Source organism: Gossypium hirsutum, chromosome A03 (assembly GCF_007990345.1).
Source record: "Gossypium hirsutum isolate 1008001.06 chromosome A03, Gossypium_hirsutum_v2.1, whole genome shotgun sequence".
NCBI lineage: Eukaryota > Viridiplantae > Streptophyta > Magnoliopsida > Malvales > Malvaceae > Gossypium > Gossypium hirsutum.
In genome coordinates this window covers 110,688,065-110,703,920 of record NC_053426.1, presented here as the reverse complement: position 1 = coordinate 110,703,920, position 15,856 = coordinate 110,688,065, and the positions used below count along the sequence as shown (strand labels likewise).

The 15,856-nt window shown below is 29.6% G+C and overlaps 1 protein-coding gene and 1 pseudogene across 4 annotated transcripts; one reads left to right on the top strand and one right to left on the bottom strand.

Moving 5' to 3' along the window:
• The first annotated feature begins 1,257 nt into the window (after positions 1–1,257).
• On the top strand, positions 1,258–3,606 carry LOC107918880 (uncharacterized). Of its 4 annotated transcripts, XR_005919177.1 has the most exons (5): positions 1,258–1,882; positions 2,170–2,517; positions 2,591–3,004; positions 3,092–3,255; positions 3,324–3,606. XR_005919177.1 is itself a non-coding variant. In XM_041102110.1 (4 exons), the coding sequence occupies exons 1-4, from the start codon at positions 1,439–1,441 to the stop codon at positions 3,146–3,148; spliced, it is 1,263 nt and encodes a 420-aa protein (XP_040958044.1). In that variant the 5' UTR covers positions 1,258–1,438; the 3' UTR covers positions 3,149–3,606. The 4 variants fall into 4 exon arrangements, 2 of the variants coding, with proteins under 2 accessions (XP_040958044.1, XP_040958043.1); XM_041102110.1 differs by having other exon boundaries at positions 3,092–3,606; XR_005919171.1 differs by having other exon boundaries at positions 1,259–1,882; positions 2,591–3,255.
• A 5,883-nt stretch (positions 3,607–9,489) lies between these two features.
• On the bottom strand, positions 9,490–11,073 carry LOC121222148 (classical arabinogalactan protein 9-like; annotated as a pseudogene).
• Positions 11,074–15,856: the final 4,783 nt, after the last annotated feature.

Here is a 15,856-nt window from a genome sequence, read left to right as displayed (position 1 = left end):
GATCTAAAAATTAAATTCTTAAATCTAAAGTAAACTCTCTTAAGTAAACTTTTTTTGTATCCACGTAACTTAGAAACGAGACTTTACTTAAAAATCATCCAACTTAGTTTGATTTTGGCACATCATGACATCACGAAATTTGTTGATTGGACAAAGGATTTGTTTGGTGAGAGCAACAAGTTCCAAATCTAAGATAACCAATGTCATGATATTGCTTTAATTTTACGACTAAGATTTCAATACCATTCCTATATAGTTTGTTCACACTCTGCTTTGGATTTCTCAATTTTTCTCTGCCATATCATATATTTTTAATTATTTCCTATTTTTATTTTATCTTTTTTTTACATAAACTAATATTTAGAATTATTTAAAGTTTTTTTAACCTAAAGATAAAAAGATAATACGTTTCAGCGCACTTGAACGCAGTCCTTCTATATTGACAATAATATCTATATTAATAAAATTAATATTCAATCGACTAATTATTTCATTTTATAATTGCAAAATAATAATAAAATAATACATATAAAATTTATTGTATATAAATCTATAAACGTAAAAGGAAAAAAAGTGGCTCACCTAATACTGTATAAATTCTCATTTCTAATTATTATTTGTATTATATATTTATATGAAATTTGGTAATGTATACCAATTTGATCAAATAAATTACTTAAAAGTCTTTATTTAATAAAAAATTAAATATTTAATATAATGATTTTTTAAAATTATTTTTATGTGAAATATTTAAATAAAATTTAATCATAAATACTTTACTATTTTAACAATAACTCAATTGGTGATTAGTTTTTATATAAATATGATTTTAATATTACATTTTTTCAACAATGGTGCAACATAAATTAGTATCAATAATTCATATTATAATTAAATTAGTCTCTTTGTTGAGATATCATTATGTCGATTTTCTTTATTTAAAAATGCAGTATGCCTTACCACTGCACCAACACTTGTTGGTTCTAGGCTACTGTACTAGTGTTTAATTGTGTTTTACTCTCTATTTAAAAATAAGAAAAAATTAATTTCGGTATATTAAATTAAAGAGTGAATTGATCATTTTTATTAAGAATTTTATCAATTTTTACCATTAAAAATTGGTGTCACTAATAAAAATAACTAAACAATTAGACCTAATTTTTACTAATTTTAATTTACTAATTCAGTGAATAGTGCCTAATTTTACTAATTTTTGGAATAAAGAAGACAAATATTATGCATACATGCATATATCTCTGCTCTCGGGTTCTCACTCTCTCCATAATCATGAAGGAACTTGGGCACTCACCTTCTCCTCTCTAATACTTTCGCCCTTTTTCTTGTCTCTGTTTTTTTTTATTTTATTCAGCTCCAAATCAGAGAAGGAAACTTATTTATTTTGAATTTTTAAAGGAAAGGAAAAAGAACCAGGCCAGTAATGGAGAAAAAGCAAGGTTTTCTCTCGGCTCTCAAAGAAGATATAGTTCGCGGGCTTTCACCTTCCCGCTCGCGGTCCAACAGCCCTGCAAGACCCCTTTCACTCATGTCCACTACGTTACGTGGAAACAAAGACAACCACCATGGCGGGGCTCACGTGGTGCAACTGGAACCGTTGAGGGCGAGATCCGGGAGTGAAAGGCCGGTCGGGGAAGCGTTATCTCCTCTCATGGAAGGTCCGGAGCCGGACCGAGAGAAATCCGGGGATCCGAAGTGGGTTGGGTCGGTGATAGGACAATGGGTTAAAGGACAGTTATGTACTTCCACGAATCACAGAAGGTCTAATCTAAGGCTGTTGCTTGGAATCATGGGCGCCCCTTTAGCTCCAGTTCATGTTAGCTCCAATGATCCTTTGCCTCACTTGAGCATCAAAGATACTCCCATTGTTAGTCCTTTTATTCTTTCTCTTTTTAATTACCTGTTTAATGCAAAAATTCATGTAGAAATATACAATTTTCTTGGGTTCCAAACAGATGGATAGTGGATACAAAAGATATTGTTAGAACTTAGAATTTCAGGTGCAAAAACAGAGTTTTAACGGCTGCAGGGATCATTATTACGGTTTATTCCTTGCTTATTTCAAGTGCTAAAATGCTGTCATTTTTCCCATTATTGATTTTTCTTTTTTCTATTCTTTTTCCATTGATTGCGGTATGGTGGTATGGTGTGCAGGAAACTTCCTCTGCTCACTACATATTGCAGCAGTATATAGCTGCCACTGGAGTTCAAAAGTTACAAAGCTCCATTAAGAATGCGTATGCAATGGGAAAGCTCAAAATGGTAGCTTGTGAATACGAAATTGCGACGAGAATTGTTAAGAGCTGTAATGTCTCTAGAAGTGCCGAGTCCGGTTGGTTTGTACTCTGGCAAATGAATCCGGACATGTGGTATGTCGAACTTGCGGTCAGTGGCTTCAAGGTTCATGCTGGTTGTAATGGGAACCTTGTATGGAGGCATACACCTTGGCTTGGTGCACACACCGCAAAGGGGCCGGTTAGACCCTTGCGTCGTGCACTTCAGGTGAGAAATTTCCTCCCTTTATTCGATTGCTGTTCGTTGGCTGCTTCTCGGTTTTCTGATATTCCTGCTTTAGGGTCTTGACCCTAGAACTACAGCTATCATGTTTGCTAATGCAAGATGCATAGGAGAAAAAAATATTAATGGTGAAGACTGCTTCATCCTCAAGCTATGTGCCGATCCTCGGACACTCAAGGCAAGAAGTGAAGGCCCTGCGGAGATCATTAGGCATGTTTTATTTGGCTACTTCAGTCAGAAGACTGGACTACTTGTTCAAATGGAAGATTCACATTTAACTCGCGTTCAATCTACTGGCGGTGATACGGTTTATTGGGAAACTACAATCAATACATTTCTCGAAGATTACCATCCTGTCGAAGGTATCATGATAGCACATTCTGGACATACTGTCGTTACACTTTTCAGGTTTGGAGAAGTTGCAATGAACCATACGAAAACAAAGATGGAAGAAACTTGGACGATCGAAGAGGTTGCCTTTAACATACCAGGCCTTTCTGTTGATTGTTTTATCCCTCCAAGTGATTTATCCATCACTGAAACCTTGGAATTCCCTCAGGATGAAAGGGGAGAGAGCGCAATCCGCCTTAGAAGAAGCGCAGAAAGGCGGCACTGACATCATGATTCGGATGTATGATAAACCATAGATAGAATCATCACATGTTTGCAATAGTTCATATTGGTAGCCAGTGCATTTGAGTAAAACCCCTCAGAAGTTACAAGGTAAAAAATCATTTTTCATACATTACTTCAAGCCTATTAATCTCATATTTGAGCATCTTCATTCACAGGTTTCCAAATATTAATGGATTTGTGATCCTCTGTGAGAATACTTTTTGAATATAAGGCATGGTAAATGAGGTGGAATTAACTAGTTTTATTGCCTCGCCAGCTGTAAAATGTGTTAAATGATTGGCGTATGGTTGCAGTTTCATAGTGCTGGTGAAAGTAAAATGTAAATACAAAATATAGTGTTTTTCATCAGTCACATATTTCTTGAATTGTATCTTTGAATGAAGCGTTTGGAACTTCGTTGTTTTTTCAATTTGTGAATGGTCAAAGATTATTTGCATAGTTGTATTGAAGTAAATATTCTCTTAATGTTTCATTTTCCCCCACGTTTCATGAATATTTAATGTTATAAACCTTATCTTAATATGGTGCGGAGGGTAAAAGTATTACGAAAGTCTTTGTACTATGAATTAAATTGTATTTTACTTCTTATTCTTAAAAATGGATAAATTAATCTCTATATGTTAGATCAAAGAGTAAATTATTAAAAATTTCATCCACTTCTATTAAAAATCGGTTGTGGTTGACGGAATAGCCGTGTGTACTTCATGTTAACATATAGGAACTAGTTTTTAACAATAAAAATGAATAAAAATTTTAACAGAAAGATCAATTTATTATTTGATCTAACATATAAAGACTAATTTACTCATAAGATCCTCTATAAGTATCTTGTAATTTGTCCATGCACCCTAAGTTCCCCCATAGCCAACAGCCCTGATGAACCTCAACGTTTTGTATACCATTTGTACCTTGTTCCTTGACAGTGTTGCCTGCCTCCATGGCTAAAATAAAATTTCATTTCATTCCTGACAATTTAAAAGTTATGATTAATAGCTTATGGAGAAAAATAAAATAAAATTTTATTTACATTAAAATAATAATTAACTTCAATTATGATCCGTTTATATATTTGAGATTGTATAATAATGATTAAATTTTAGTTTTTAAATTTAAATTTAAATTTTTATATTTTATTTTTTTATATAATTTGTTAGTTCAACTTTTACAATATCATTAATTAAGCTACATATTTTATTCTAATTAAAATGTTCACATGAATTTTAAAATTTATTAACATCATTAATTTTATTGTCACATGATTTATTTTGTTTTTGAAGTAAAGTGAGAATTTTTTTTATTAGTTTTAAAATGTCGAATAATGAATTATTGATTTGGGAGTTTTTCTTAGCTAAATTCAAGAAAAAGTACATTGGTGCTATCTATTTAGAAAAGAGGAGGGCAGAGTTTTTGTATCTTCAGCAGAATGATATGACTGTTGCTGAGTATGAGAGAGAGTTTATACGACTCAGCTGGTATGCCAAAGAATTGGTATCTATAGAAGCAGATAAGTGCGCAAGATTTGAGCGTGGCCTCAATAATGGGATTAAGGTACACCTTGCCGCTTTGAATATTCAAGAGTTTTCTACCTTAGTGGAGAGAGCTTTGAAAGTAGAGCAAGTTAAGCAAGAAGAGTAGAAAAGAAAGAATTGGAGCCAGATTAAGCGAGGTCAGGGACAGACTAGTTATGCATCATTTCCAGCTACCAAAAAGGCTAGGGATTCTCAGGGTCAATCATATTCTACACCAATTCACACTCAAAGGCATGGTCAGAGGCTGAGTCAGGGTTGAGTAGCTAGGTCTGTACAGCAGGTGACATCTGTGGCCAGTACAAGGTTAGTGAAAAGATCATCTCAGTTGATTTGTGAGCACTGCAACAATAGCCACTCTGGGGAGTGTTGGAGAGTTACAGGAGCATGCTTTGGATGTGGCTCTAAAGAACACCTCTTCAAAGATTGCGCTAAGAAGATAGCCAGTACCCCTACACAAACAGAGAGATCTGCCCCCACTTCTCAAAGAAATAGAAAGTTTATTAGGAATAGCAATGCTGGGAATAGTCAGAGAGCTAAGAAAGAGATTCCGATTAAATCAAATACTCTAGTACCAGCACGATGCTATGGTATTGAGCCACAAGAGGAGCAGGATGCACCTGACATTATTATTGGTACTTTCTCTTTATTTGACTCTTGTGTGACCCAGGTTCCATACACTCCTACATATGCACTTCTATGGTAAAAGAGAAAGGCTTGCAATTAGATTTTACTGAAAATAATATGATAGTTAGCAACCCATTTGGCCAAAGCACAACAGCGAATGGGGTTTATAGATGTCGAAACCATTCTTTTGAAAACGGGGATCGACTTTGTTTGAAAGTGAAAATTAAAACGGGAGTTGCCACCAATCTTTTACCAGGTGTGATCGGATCACCTTTGTTTTAATAAATCAATTTTAGTTTACTAAAACAGGGCCTTTGGTCTACGAAACTTGAGAGAATGAGTTCGGGAGTCGGTTACATGCGAGGAAGGATTAGCACCCTCGACACGCCCAAAAAATTGGTACCGAATTGATTAGTTAGTGTCTTAATGTCGAAAATTAAAAATCGGGAAGGGACTTGAAATACGATCTTTTCTATTAATACTGATTTTAAAATTCTTGAATTAGCTTAAATCGATTTCTTTAAAGATTTCCTTATCTCGAGATATCGGAGTATCACATCCCGTAAGTTAGGACACAATACCATGAATTCCCGAGCACAAGGTCGTCTTTTAATTTAAATTAGAAATCCGTGCATTTCAAAACTCAAAAGGATATTTAGCTATTTAGAACCAACAAGAGAACCGAAACCCCGTAAGTTAGGGCACAATTCTTCGATGTTTCAAAATGCGAAACATTGCCTTATTTATTGAAATAGTAAAAACATGAATAAAAATCTTTAAAGTAATGAACAACAGAATGATATAAAATAGGAGGGAGACAAAAATAAACGAGTTGGAAATACATTGAAACAAATAATAAATATGACAACAATATTAAAACAATAACAATGCATGCGATATATTAAACGTAATAATAATATCCAATGTGAAATAAAAACAACGAATATATACATAATAAAGATATTCAGAGTATGTACGTAAAATATATATATATTTATAAATAGTAATAGTGTTAGAAATATACTATATATAGTATTTGAAGTATATACATAAAATAGTGAAAATATAACTAGTAATGTTAAGATATATATAATATATACATAAGCATAAAATAGATATAAAAAAAATATGTACATAACATATATGAATATATATAATAATATTAAAATAAAATAATAAGTGAAAATAGTGAAAATAATAGGTATAATAATAAATATGATAATGTATGAAAATAATACTATATATAAAAGGATATATATACTCATATAATAAAATATATGTACTAGTATTAACAATAAATATAATAGGGATAAAAATAGATATAATAATAATACGTACAAAATATGGTATTAAAAAGCATATTGCATATATGTATATAACATAATATTTATATATGTACATAAGATGATATCAAAAATATATACATGGAACAGCATAAGAATTATATGTAACTAATAACATTAAAATATATACATAATATATAAAATACATATAATATATATTAGAAATGATAATAATATAAAAACTATTCATACGCTATATAAATACATACATATATATATAAATAATAATGATGTTAGAAATATACAATGATATAAGAAATATATATAAAATAGAATAAAAGATGTATAACTAATAATGTTAAAATATATACACAATAATATATATAACATACAATATTGAAAACATATATACATAATATATACGAAAAATATATAGATATACATAATATAATATTAAAATATTTACATAATACATAAATATTAGGGATAAAAACGACTAATAATAATGCTACATAAGTATATACATAAATATATTAAAAATATATATATAATAAAAAAATATACACTAATATATAGTAATCATGATAATAATAATATTAAATATAAAAAGTAAATATAATAAAGATATTAAAATAAAGTAATAAATTAACAACATATATAAATATATATACATATACGTATGTAAAATATACATTACTACATAGTAATATTAATAATAGTAATAGATTGATATTAGTAACAATAATAATAATAGGAAATAGCAGTATAAATAATAGCAAAAATGATAAAATTAACTAATTTAAGGACAAAATAGCTAAACCATAAAAAAAGATTAAATCGAAATTAAACCAGAAAGTTTGGGGCGAATTCGCAATAAAAACAAAAAGAAAGGACTTGATTGGACGCGCACAAAACAAATGAGGGCTAAAAACAGAATTATTCCTCCCCTCAAAACACAACACAACAAAAGGGACTAAATCGCAAAGCGTTACATACTTTGTGGCCAAATTTAAAAAACTGAAAAAAGTACTTGATTGCAGAAGCATGAAAAAGCGGAGGGGCTAAAAGTGCAATTAGCCCCTCCAATGAAAAACACGCGGATCCTTGGAGCGGGCCGGGTCAATAAATGGGTTAGGCCAAAACGACGTCGTTTTGGGGTTTAAAGGCCAACCCCAAAACGACGCCGTTTTGGGGGGCTATAAAAGGGCTAAAATTTGCAAAAAAAAAAAATCATTTGGTGAGGAGAGAGAAAAAAAAGAAAGAGAAGGAAGAGAGAAGGGAGGGGGAAGGAGATTTCTGGCCATGGGTCGGTCACCGACCGATCGCCGGACCACCGTCACCGGCGCCGGCCACCGTACACGGTGGCCGAAAAAGGTAAATTTTCCTCTCTCTTTTTTTATGTTTTAAAATATCATTTTTATTTCTATTTATGTATTTAGATAGGAAAGAAAAAAAGATTCGAAAATGAACAAAAAAAAATAGTACATTCACCTTAGGGTTTGATCTGATTCGATGATATTGCACTGTTTTGGTATTTTGGAATTATTCTTGTATTTTAACCTACTAGTATTGATGCAAAAAAAATCCTTTTTGTATTGATAGCCAAAAATTCTTTTTTTCCCCTTTACATGATTTTTAAATGGCTTTTTATAGCCATCTTTTACATGATTTTCTATTATTTCTTTTTCTATTTCTTTTGTAGGTGATGGTGGCAGACAATGGATATAAAAAATGGGAGAAAAATAGGGCAAGTGGGAAAGTGGCTAGATGGCTAGGGTTTCTTCCTTTTTCTTTTTGCTGGAAAATGTTTAGTACTAGTGGGCTAGGTTTAGAGTTTGTGAATTGGGTATGTAATGGACCATTGGGTTTGGGCTGTTTAACAATTGAGTTATTTGTAAAATGGACTGGGCCAAAATTGGCCTATAACAATAGAGATTGCCCTTTAAAAGTGCAAGAGCATGAGTTCTCACAAAACAACAAAACAAACTATCCCCACACGTTCATTCATTCATGATATATAGTGTTATTCAAATCGAACTAATCACTTGGATAAAAAATTAATTAGTATATCAATTTGGATATAGGTGTTGAATTGATTTCTAAAATTTTAATTAATTAATTAATTATTATTGGATTAGCCATGACTAATGAGTTAATCACTAATGGGATTGATGGTAGGACTAAGGAAAATGTAGCTACTTCCCAATGAATCAAAGTCTACTTCTCACATCCCATGAATCCCAACTCTCAAAGCTACTCCAAAGCAAATAAAGGGAACCCATAAATGGTGGACCTAATGGTTTAACTTCATCTATAAGTCTTTATAACTATAACCAACTAAAGTCATTATCATTCTTAATCATTTCTTTCCACATGCATGCTCTCCAATTTTGGACACTCTTTTTCTACCTTAAGTAATTCACATAATAATTACACTTCCAATCTAAGTTGCTTAAGAAATCAGTTTTCCCTTCCTCCTATGTTCTATTTTTAATTTAATTTAGTTAAATCGTCAATTCAATTATTAATTTTTAAAATTTTTATTATCTTTTTACAAGTTTGCATCAAATAATCAATTCAATTGATTAGACAACTGATTCAATCAGTTGATCTAATTCATTTTGTTCATTAAAAAAGCTAATAAGAATTCAACAAATTAATCAGAAAAATATGAATTTACTAACCAATCACGCTAATTTAATGTTAAACTTGTGTGGATTATAAGTTGATTTGTATGAAGTTCAGAATTCGATCCTCATGTTTGTAAGTTCTTACTACGTTTCTTAATAACATAATTACTTTTATATAATATATATGAATCGAATAAATCAACCAACATATTCCAAACAAAATAAACAATAAATTCCTTCTAATACAAAAAAGAGTGTCCTCAAAAGGTAAAAAAATAATAATAATGTCTCAAAGAATACAATATAATGGTAAAGTAATGTAGGCTCTCATATACGTATAGTAGAAAAGTCCCATATGAGACATCAGCCCATAAAATACGAGAAAAACAAGGCCGAAATAAGCAATTGAATGAAACATTACAGAGCTATGGCATCAAATGTGAGGCACACGGTTGTTTTAAACCATCAGATTGAGCAGAGCCCATCCCATGGCTAAGCTTCCCATCATCTTTTGTACGGTCCACATTTGATTTGCTCCGCTCTGCAATAATATGTTCAAAATCAACATTAATTAAAGCTAATATGTTGAATCATACTGTGGTTAATGTTAAGTTTTAATTAAATTTAATATATTCAGTCTTAATTCGATTAACATAAGTACTATTGTTAAATTCGATTGACATATATACCGTTGTTAATATAAGAAAGTGTGGGTTCAAATATGTTGAAGTGTTATCCTTTTATTTATAAGTTGGGAAAAAAATATAAATAATTTTAAATATTGTGTTAAAAACAGATAAAACCCCGATAAATATTTACTTTTAAATCAGATTATGTTGAGGGTATCGGGACGGTACCAATTGCCATCTCTAATGGCTAAAGGGTTAGCTAATATCGAGACAAGCTCAGATTGTTGTTTATGTAAGATAAGGGCGAGGCTAGAAAGTTGGCACGGTACCGAAAATAAAAAATTTTATCACTTAAGTTATTATATTATAAAATTATACATTAATATGTAAAAATGATAAAATTATAATTTAATATTATAAAAACATTAATAAAATTATATTTTAAGTCTTGCTGTAAAGGCTTAAATTTCAACCGATAATAAAGCTTGATCGTAGGTGGAGAAGAAAGATATAAAATGGTGGAATAAGAGAAAATGTACCGTGTCTGTTCCAGCTGGACCTGGCGTAGCAGCCCCGAGGGTAGGTGCTGGGGCCTCGGTCGGCGGAGCTGGTGGCGAGGTCAATGGTGTTTGTACTGGAGAGATAGCTGGGACTGTGGCTGGAGGAGAAGCCAATGGAGCTGGTGGTGGGGTAGCAGGAGGAGTTGCAGGTGGGGGGTTGCTGGTGGTGGAGTGGCGGGAGGTGGAGAAGCTGGTGGAGGAGTGGCGGGAGGTGGAGTTGCAGGAGGTGGAGAAGCTGGAGGTGGAGTTGCAGGAGGTGGAGAAGCAGGTGGTGGAGTTGCGGGAGGAGGAGAACTGGGTGGAGGAGTTGAAACTGGGGGTGGAGAAGCTGTCACTGGGGGCGGTGATGAAGTGGGAGGAGGAGTAGAAACCGGTGGCGGAGTGGCGGTTGGTGTAGGCGGTGGTTGAGTCGTCGGAGGAGGAGTAGAAGCCGGTGGTGTGGGTGGCGCCGGCGTAGACGTAGGAGGATTACTAGGAGCTTGACCCAAAACTCCTGCAATAGCAATGCAAAGCAATGCTGATAGAAACAAATTTTTATTACAAACCTTCATGTTGAAACAATGGTGAAGAGACTTTATCCTGCGCAACCTCTCTGCTTAAACTACGCCACAACCCGTGTGAAATGAGAAAGAGGGTGAAGTGAAGACTGAAGGGAATAGAAGGCAGTATTTATATACACCAGGAATCGATCTTCATCATCATTCAAAAATATATAATTTTTAGTCCCGACGGTTGTAAATAGTTTAATATTTTTAATTTTAAATATTACAATTATTTTAAAGTTTTACATTTAATCTAAAACAAAACTACTTTTATATTTTTTCCAATTTATATTTTTTATTAAACACAGTTACCTATAAGAATTTTTTCAAAAATTAAATAATTTTTAATAAGAAAAATAGATTTAATTTTTTATTAGAAAGACTAACTTACAATGATTAATTTTTCTATTTTTTAGAGTAGAACATACAAAATACAATTTGACTCTTATTATAAAAATTTTCACCATACTTTATAAGCATATTATATTTAATAAATATTTATATTTACATTTTTTTTAAAATGAACATGTTTAATTTAATTTTTTTTAAAAATTTACAAGTACAAATATAATATAAATAACAAATTATAATTATAATAAGTTCATATAAAATTACAATAAAATAAAATTTAAGATATATTTGATGGTTAAAAAAATTGTCGAAAAAGACTTAGTTTATTATTTATATATTTGATGTTAAATTATATTATATTATGTATATATAAAAAAATTATGATAAATGTTCATTGAGTTTTGATTCAATTGATATGAGGTATTGTTGTTAGTGTAGAAAGGTATAAGTTCAAATATATTAAAGCGTATTATTCTTTTATTTATTAGTTGGAGAGAAATTATAAGTGTGTATCTGATTATTATCATCTATGATGATAACTCATAAAATAATTAAAGTAAAATTTTTGTAATAGTTTTCCAATAATTTATAAAGATAATTTATTTATAAATTTATAAATTATCAATTTATTAAAAATAAATAAATTAGATGGAGGGTAAATGGGATAAATGAGAAGAAAGCCGAGTAGGCCCCATCTAATATAGAGATATGATGAGGTGGATCATTTCATGGCTAACTGGCAAATGTAATTTGTACGCTAAGTTAAGCCGTTGCATGTTTTTTATTTTTATTTTTATTTTAAAATGGTTAATGTAATTTTTGGTCCTTAAATTTGGTAATTAAATTCATTTTAGTACCTTAATTTTTTTGTCCATATTAATCCGAGAACTTAGGTTTTTTTTTTCAATTGAGCCCCATAACATAAATTTTGTTAAAGTTTAATGACATGATATCATAATATTATGTTATGCTATTACCTGAAAATTAAAATAAACATAACATCTAAAAATTATTTTTTAAATAATTTTTATAATTTCAAAATGTCACGAAATGTAAATTCAATACCAAATTGAAAAAAATTTCCAAATCCCTAGATTGAATACTAATTACTAAATTTAAGTGCCAAAAATTAAGACTCGATATAATCTACATTACTAAAACTAAGAATCACGTCCATGGGTATTGGCATGGTGACATCTCTCTAGAAGGAAAATGTCGTGGGCATTTAGGGGAAATTAATAATGAGCTAATTTTTTATCTGGTCTCTATTTGAAACGTTTGTCATGTTCAATTAGGTCCATGCTTTTAGTTAATTAATTAATTTCGTTACTAAATTCAGATGATAATAAGTTGTATTTTCTCGACATAATAAAATATTATGCTTGGATGAAATTTATTAATTATTTAAAATATGATAATTGAAAAAATATAATTTATTAATTTAATAACTATATATATGAGAAATTATTTTACAAACTTTTCCCACCATATATTTTAATAAATTTTTTTTATGTCATTGATATATAATTTGGGTAAAAAAAATTTACCCTAAACCATGAATTCCAAATCCAAAACTTTGAACTCTATACCTCGAACATTGAATATTGAACTCTAAATCCGAACCTCAAACCTAAACTATAAGTTCTTATCATGGTTCGAGGTTCGGGTTTAGAGTTCAAAATTTAGTGTTTGAGGTTTAGGATTCATAGTTTAGGGTAAAAAATACATGAAAAAAGTTATTAAAATATCATTAAATAATTGAAAAGGGACCATAGATGATATGATGGGAAAAGTACGTAAAATAATTTATCATATTTATTCATTTGGTTCTTTTTTCCTAACAATTTTATTTCTTTATATAAAAGATAAAAAAAAATTTAACATTAACCCATAATATAATAACAAGTTTATAAATAATCCCTATCTTGCTTTTTCTATTAAAAAAAACATGTAACGGGTGAAATGTCAAGATTTTATTGTTAAAAATGTCAAAATTTTCAAAATCAGAAGGAAAATCAAATGTCAAAAAAAAGAAGTTAATTGAATGAGAAAGACAAACAAATTGATGATGTACTTATCGAACTATGCAAACAATATATCTCAATCCTTGGACTTCCCAACTGTAATCGTTGTGATTAAGTAACCAAATTATAATAATTAATTAGGGTCTTAATCACTAACAAATTAACATAATTTTGGTGCCCAAAATGCATGAGAGACAGATTATGAAAGCTTTGCTTATACATCAATCCGCTTTGCTTCTCCACGTTTCATAATTTCAATATTATTAGGTAAACAAAATTTTTCGAATTTTTTAAATTTTGAAATTAAGTAAATATACTTGCTTTTGATTGGTATAATAACAATTTTAACTTTCAATGTTTATATATTTTGTCATTTTGATTTTAATTTTTAAAAAATTCAACAATTTTAACCTCAACACTTACACACTGAATTAGGACCAATTTGACAGGATGCATAAACTTTGAGAGCTAAATTTATTATTATACCAATCAGAACCATATACAACTTATGGAAAACATTAAGCGTTGTGATTAATTGTTCTTAGTTACTCACTTTCGAATTTGACAGGGATTAAATTGTTCTGGTTTTTTTAAAGGGACTAATTTGCTCGGTTTCAAATTCGTATAGATTGAAGAGATTTTTTTACCAATATTTTAAAATATTATTAGTATTAATTACTAGTATTTTCAAAGTGTTAATTCAATAATGTGGTTAAATTATGGTCCAAAATTTAAAATTATTAGAAGAGTTTCTCTTCTTCTTCCTTTTTACAAGTTATATTCAAGTTATTCATAAGTAAAGACTAGAGACGTATTTAAAATTTAAAATTTAATCATGTATTTTAAATATGTTTCACGTTAAATTCAAGATTGATTTCGAGCAACACTAAAGAATGTTTAAATTTTGTGAAATTTTAAGTTAATTCAATGGCAATTTTGCATTTTACCCTTCTGAAATCTAGAATTCAATTCTAGCCCTTCAAAACTATAAAGTTTATAATTTAGCCCCTTGAGAAATTGTTAAACTTTATATTATTACAATATTAAGATTGTATTTTAGTTCTCTCAAAAAATTATAACTTAAATCTGATCCCCAAAAAAATATTTTTCACTTCATCCCTAGATTGGTTGAATGACCGGATTGATGCAATACTAATATTTTGAGGATCCAATTAAAACATCTTGAATTTTAGAGACTAATCTAGAATTTGAATTTTAGTTTGGGAATGTTTGGTATAATTAAATTTATTTTAAAATTTAAATTTAATATAATTATCGAATGTAAATATAATCCAAAAGTGATAGAATTTAACCTACATCATCACATAATTTTTTTTAAATATTAATTCCATTATAGGTTCTTATCATATCTGCTCTTCTTGATAAAATACCTAGAACTATCCATAATTCTTCTGTAACCTTTAAATAGGAGGATAATGCACTTTAGTACACTCGAATCAATATCATCTTACATTAACAATAATACCAATATCAATTGAACTATGACCCAATTTACTAGTGCATAGGATAATTAAGGGTTCATGTTTTGGTGTTTAATGAATCGGTCCCATCCAGTTTTAGCCGCTCATGGTTGCATTTAAGCATGGGGCCTTATTTACTACTGAAATAATTAGGATGAGTTTGGATTTTTTATGGTAAATTTGGTAAGGCTTACTTAAAGGATTTTTAAAAGTTCACAAATAAATTAAAAATTAAAAGGATAAAATAAAATGAAAATTTTAATTTTTTAGAAAATGATCTAATGAGGAAATTAGAGGGTCTCAAATTCTCTATAAAAATGAAAATTTGTTTCTATAAAATTTGACCAAATCTTCTCTAACTTTTATATGACCCACTACAATAAGCAGAACTCAAAAAACAACTTTTTTTTTAAGAAAATTATTTTAATATTCTAGAATATATTTAAAATACATAAACAATACTAGATTATTGTACATCCGTGATATATGTGAGAATATTCATATAATAAGTTTATTAAAAATTGATATAAAAGTTTAGACGCGTGACATTAAAGGTATATTTGATAAACTATTCAAAATTTTCATTTAATTGATAATTAAAATTTTCAACAAAAAAGTGCTGAATAAAATAAGTACGTAGTCAGCTACTAATTAGTATAAAATATTAAGTTTATTTTATTTTATTTTATTTAAAAAAAAAGAGATATTCAAATTACCATACGTATCTTTTATTCAAAACTAATTAAAATAATATAAATATTATATTAATAAATAAAATTTTAATATTTACTTTTATAAAAAATATAATTATATTCAATAGTTATATATACTAATTTATCAAATAATTTTTTAATATAAATTCAGCATTTATAAAATTTAGCAGTAAAAATTCAGTACTTAAATTTTCAGCACTTACATTTTGAGTTTATCAAACACACCATAACTCAAAAGAATAAATTTTTGATAATTTTTTAATCGAATTGAGACCGATTGATAAATGACACTAACTCAATAAATCTCTTAATATAAAGTATA

Bases quoted from the DNA above. Each gene is read 5' to 3' on its own strand.
- LOC107918880 (XM_041102109.1), top strand. From the start codon at position 1,439: ATGGAGAAAAAGCAAGGTTTTCTCTCGGCTCTCAAAGAAGATATAGTT. The intron at 1,883-2,169 runs GTTAGTCCTTTT...TATGGTGTGCAG, and splicing joins GCATCAAAGATACTCCCATT to GAAACTTCCTCTGCTCACTA. The intron at 2,518-2,590 runs GTGAGAAATTTC...TTCCTGCTTTAG, and splicing joins CCTTGCGTCGTGCACTTCAG to GGTCTTGACCCTAGAACTAC.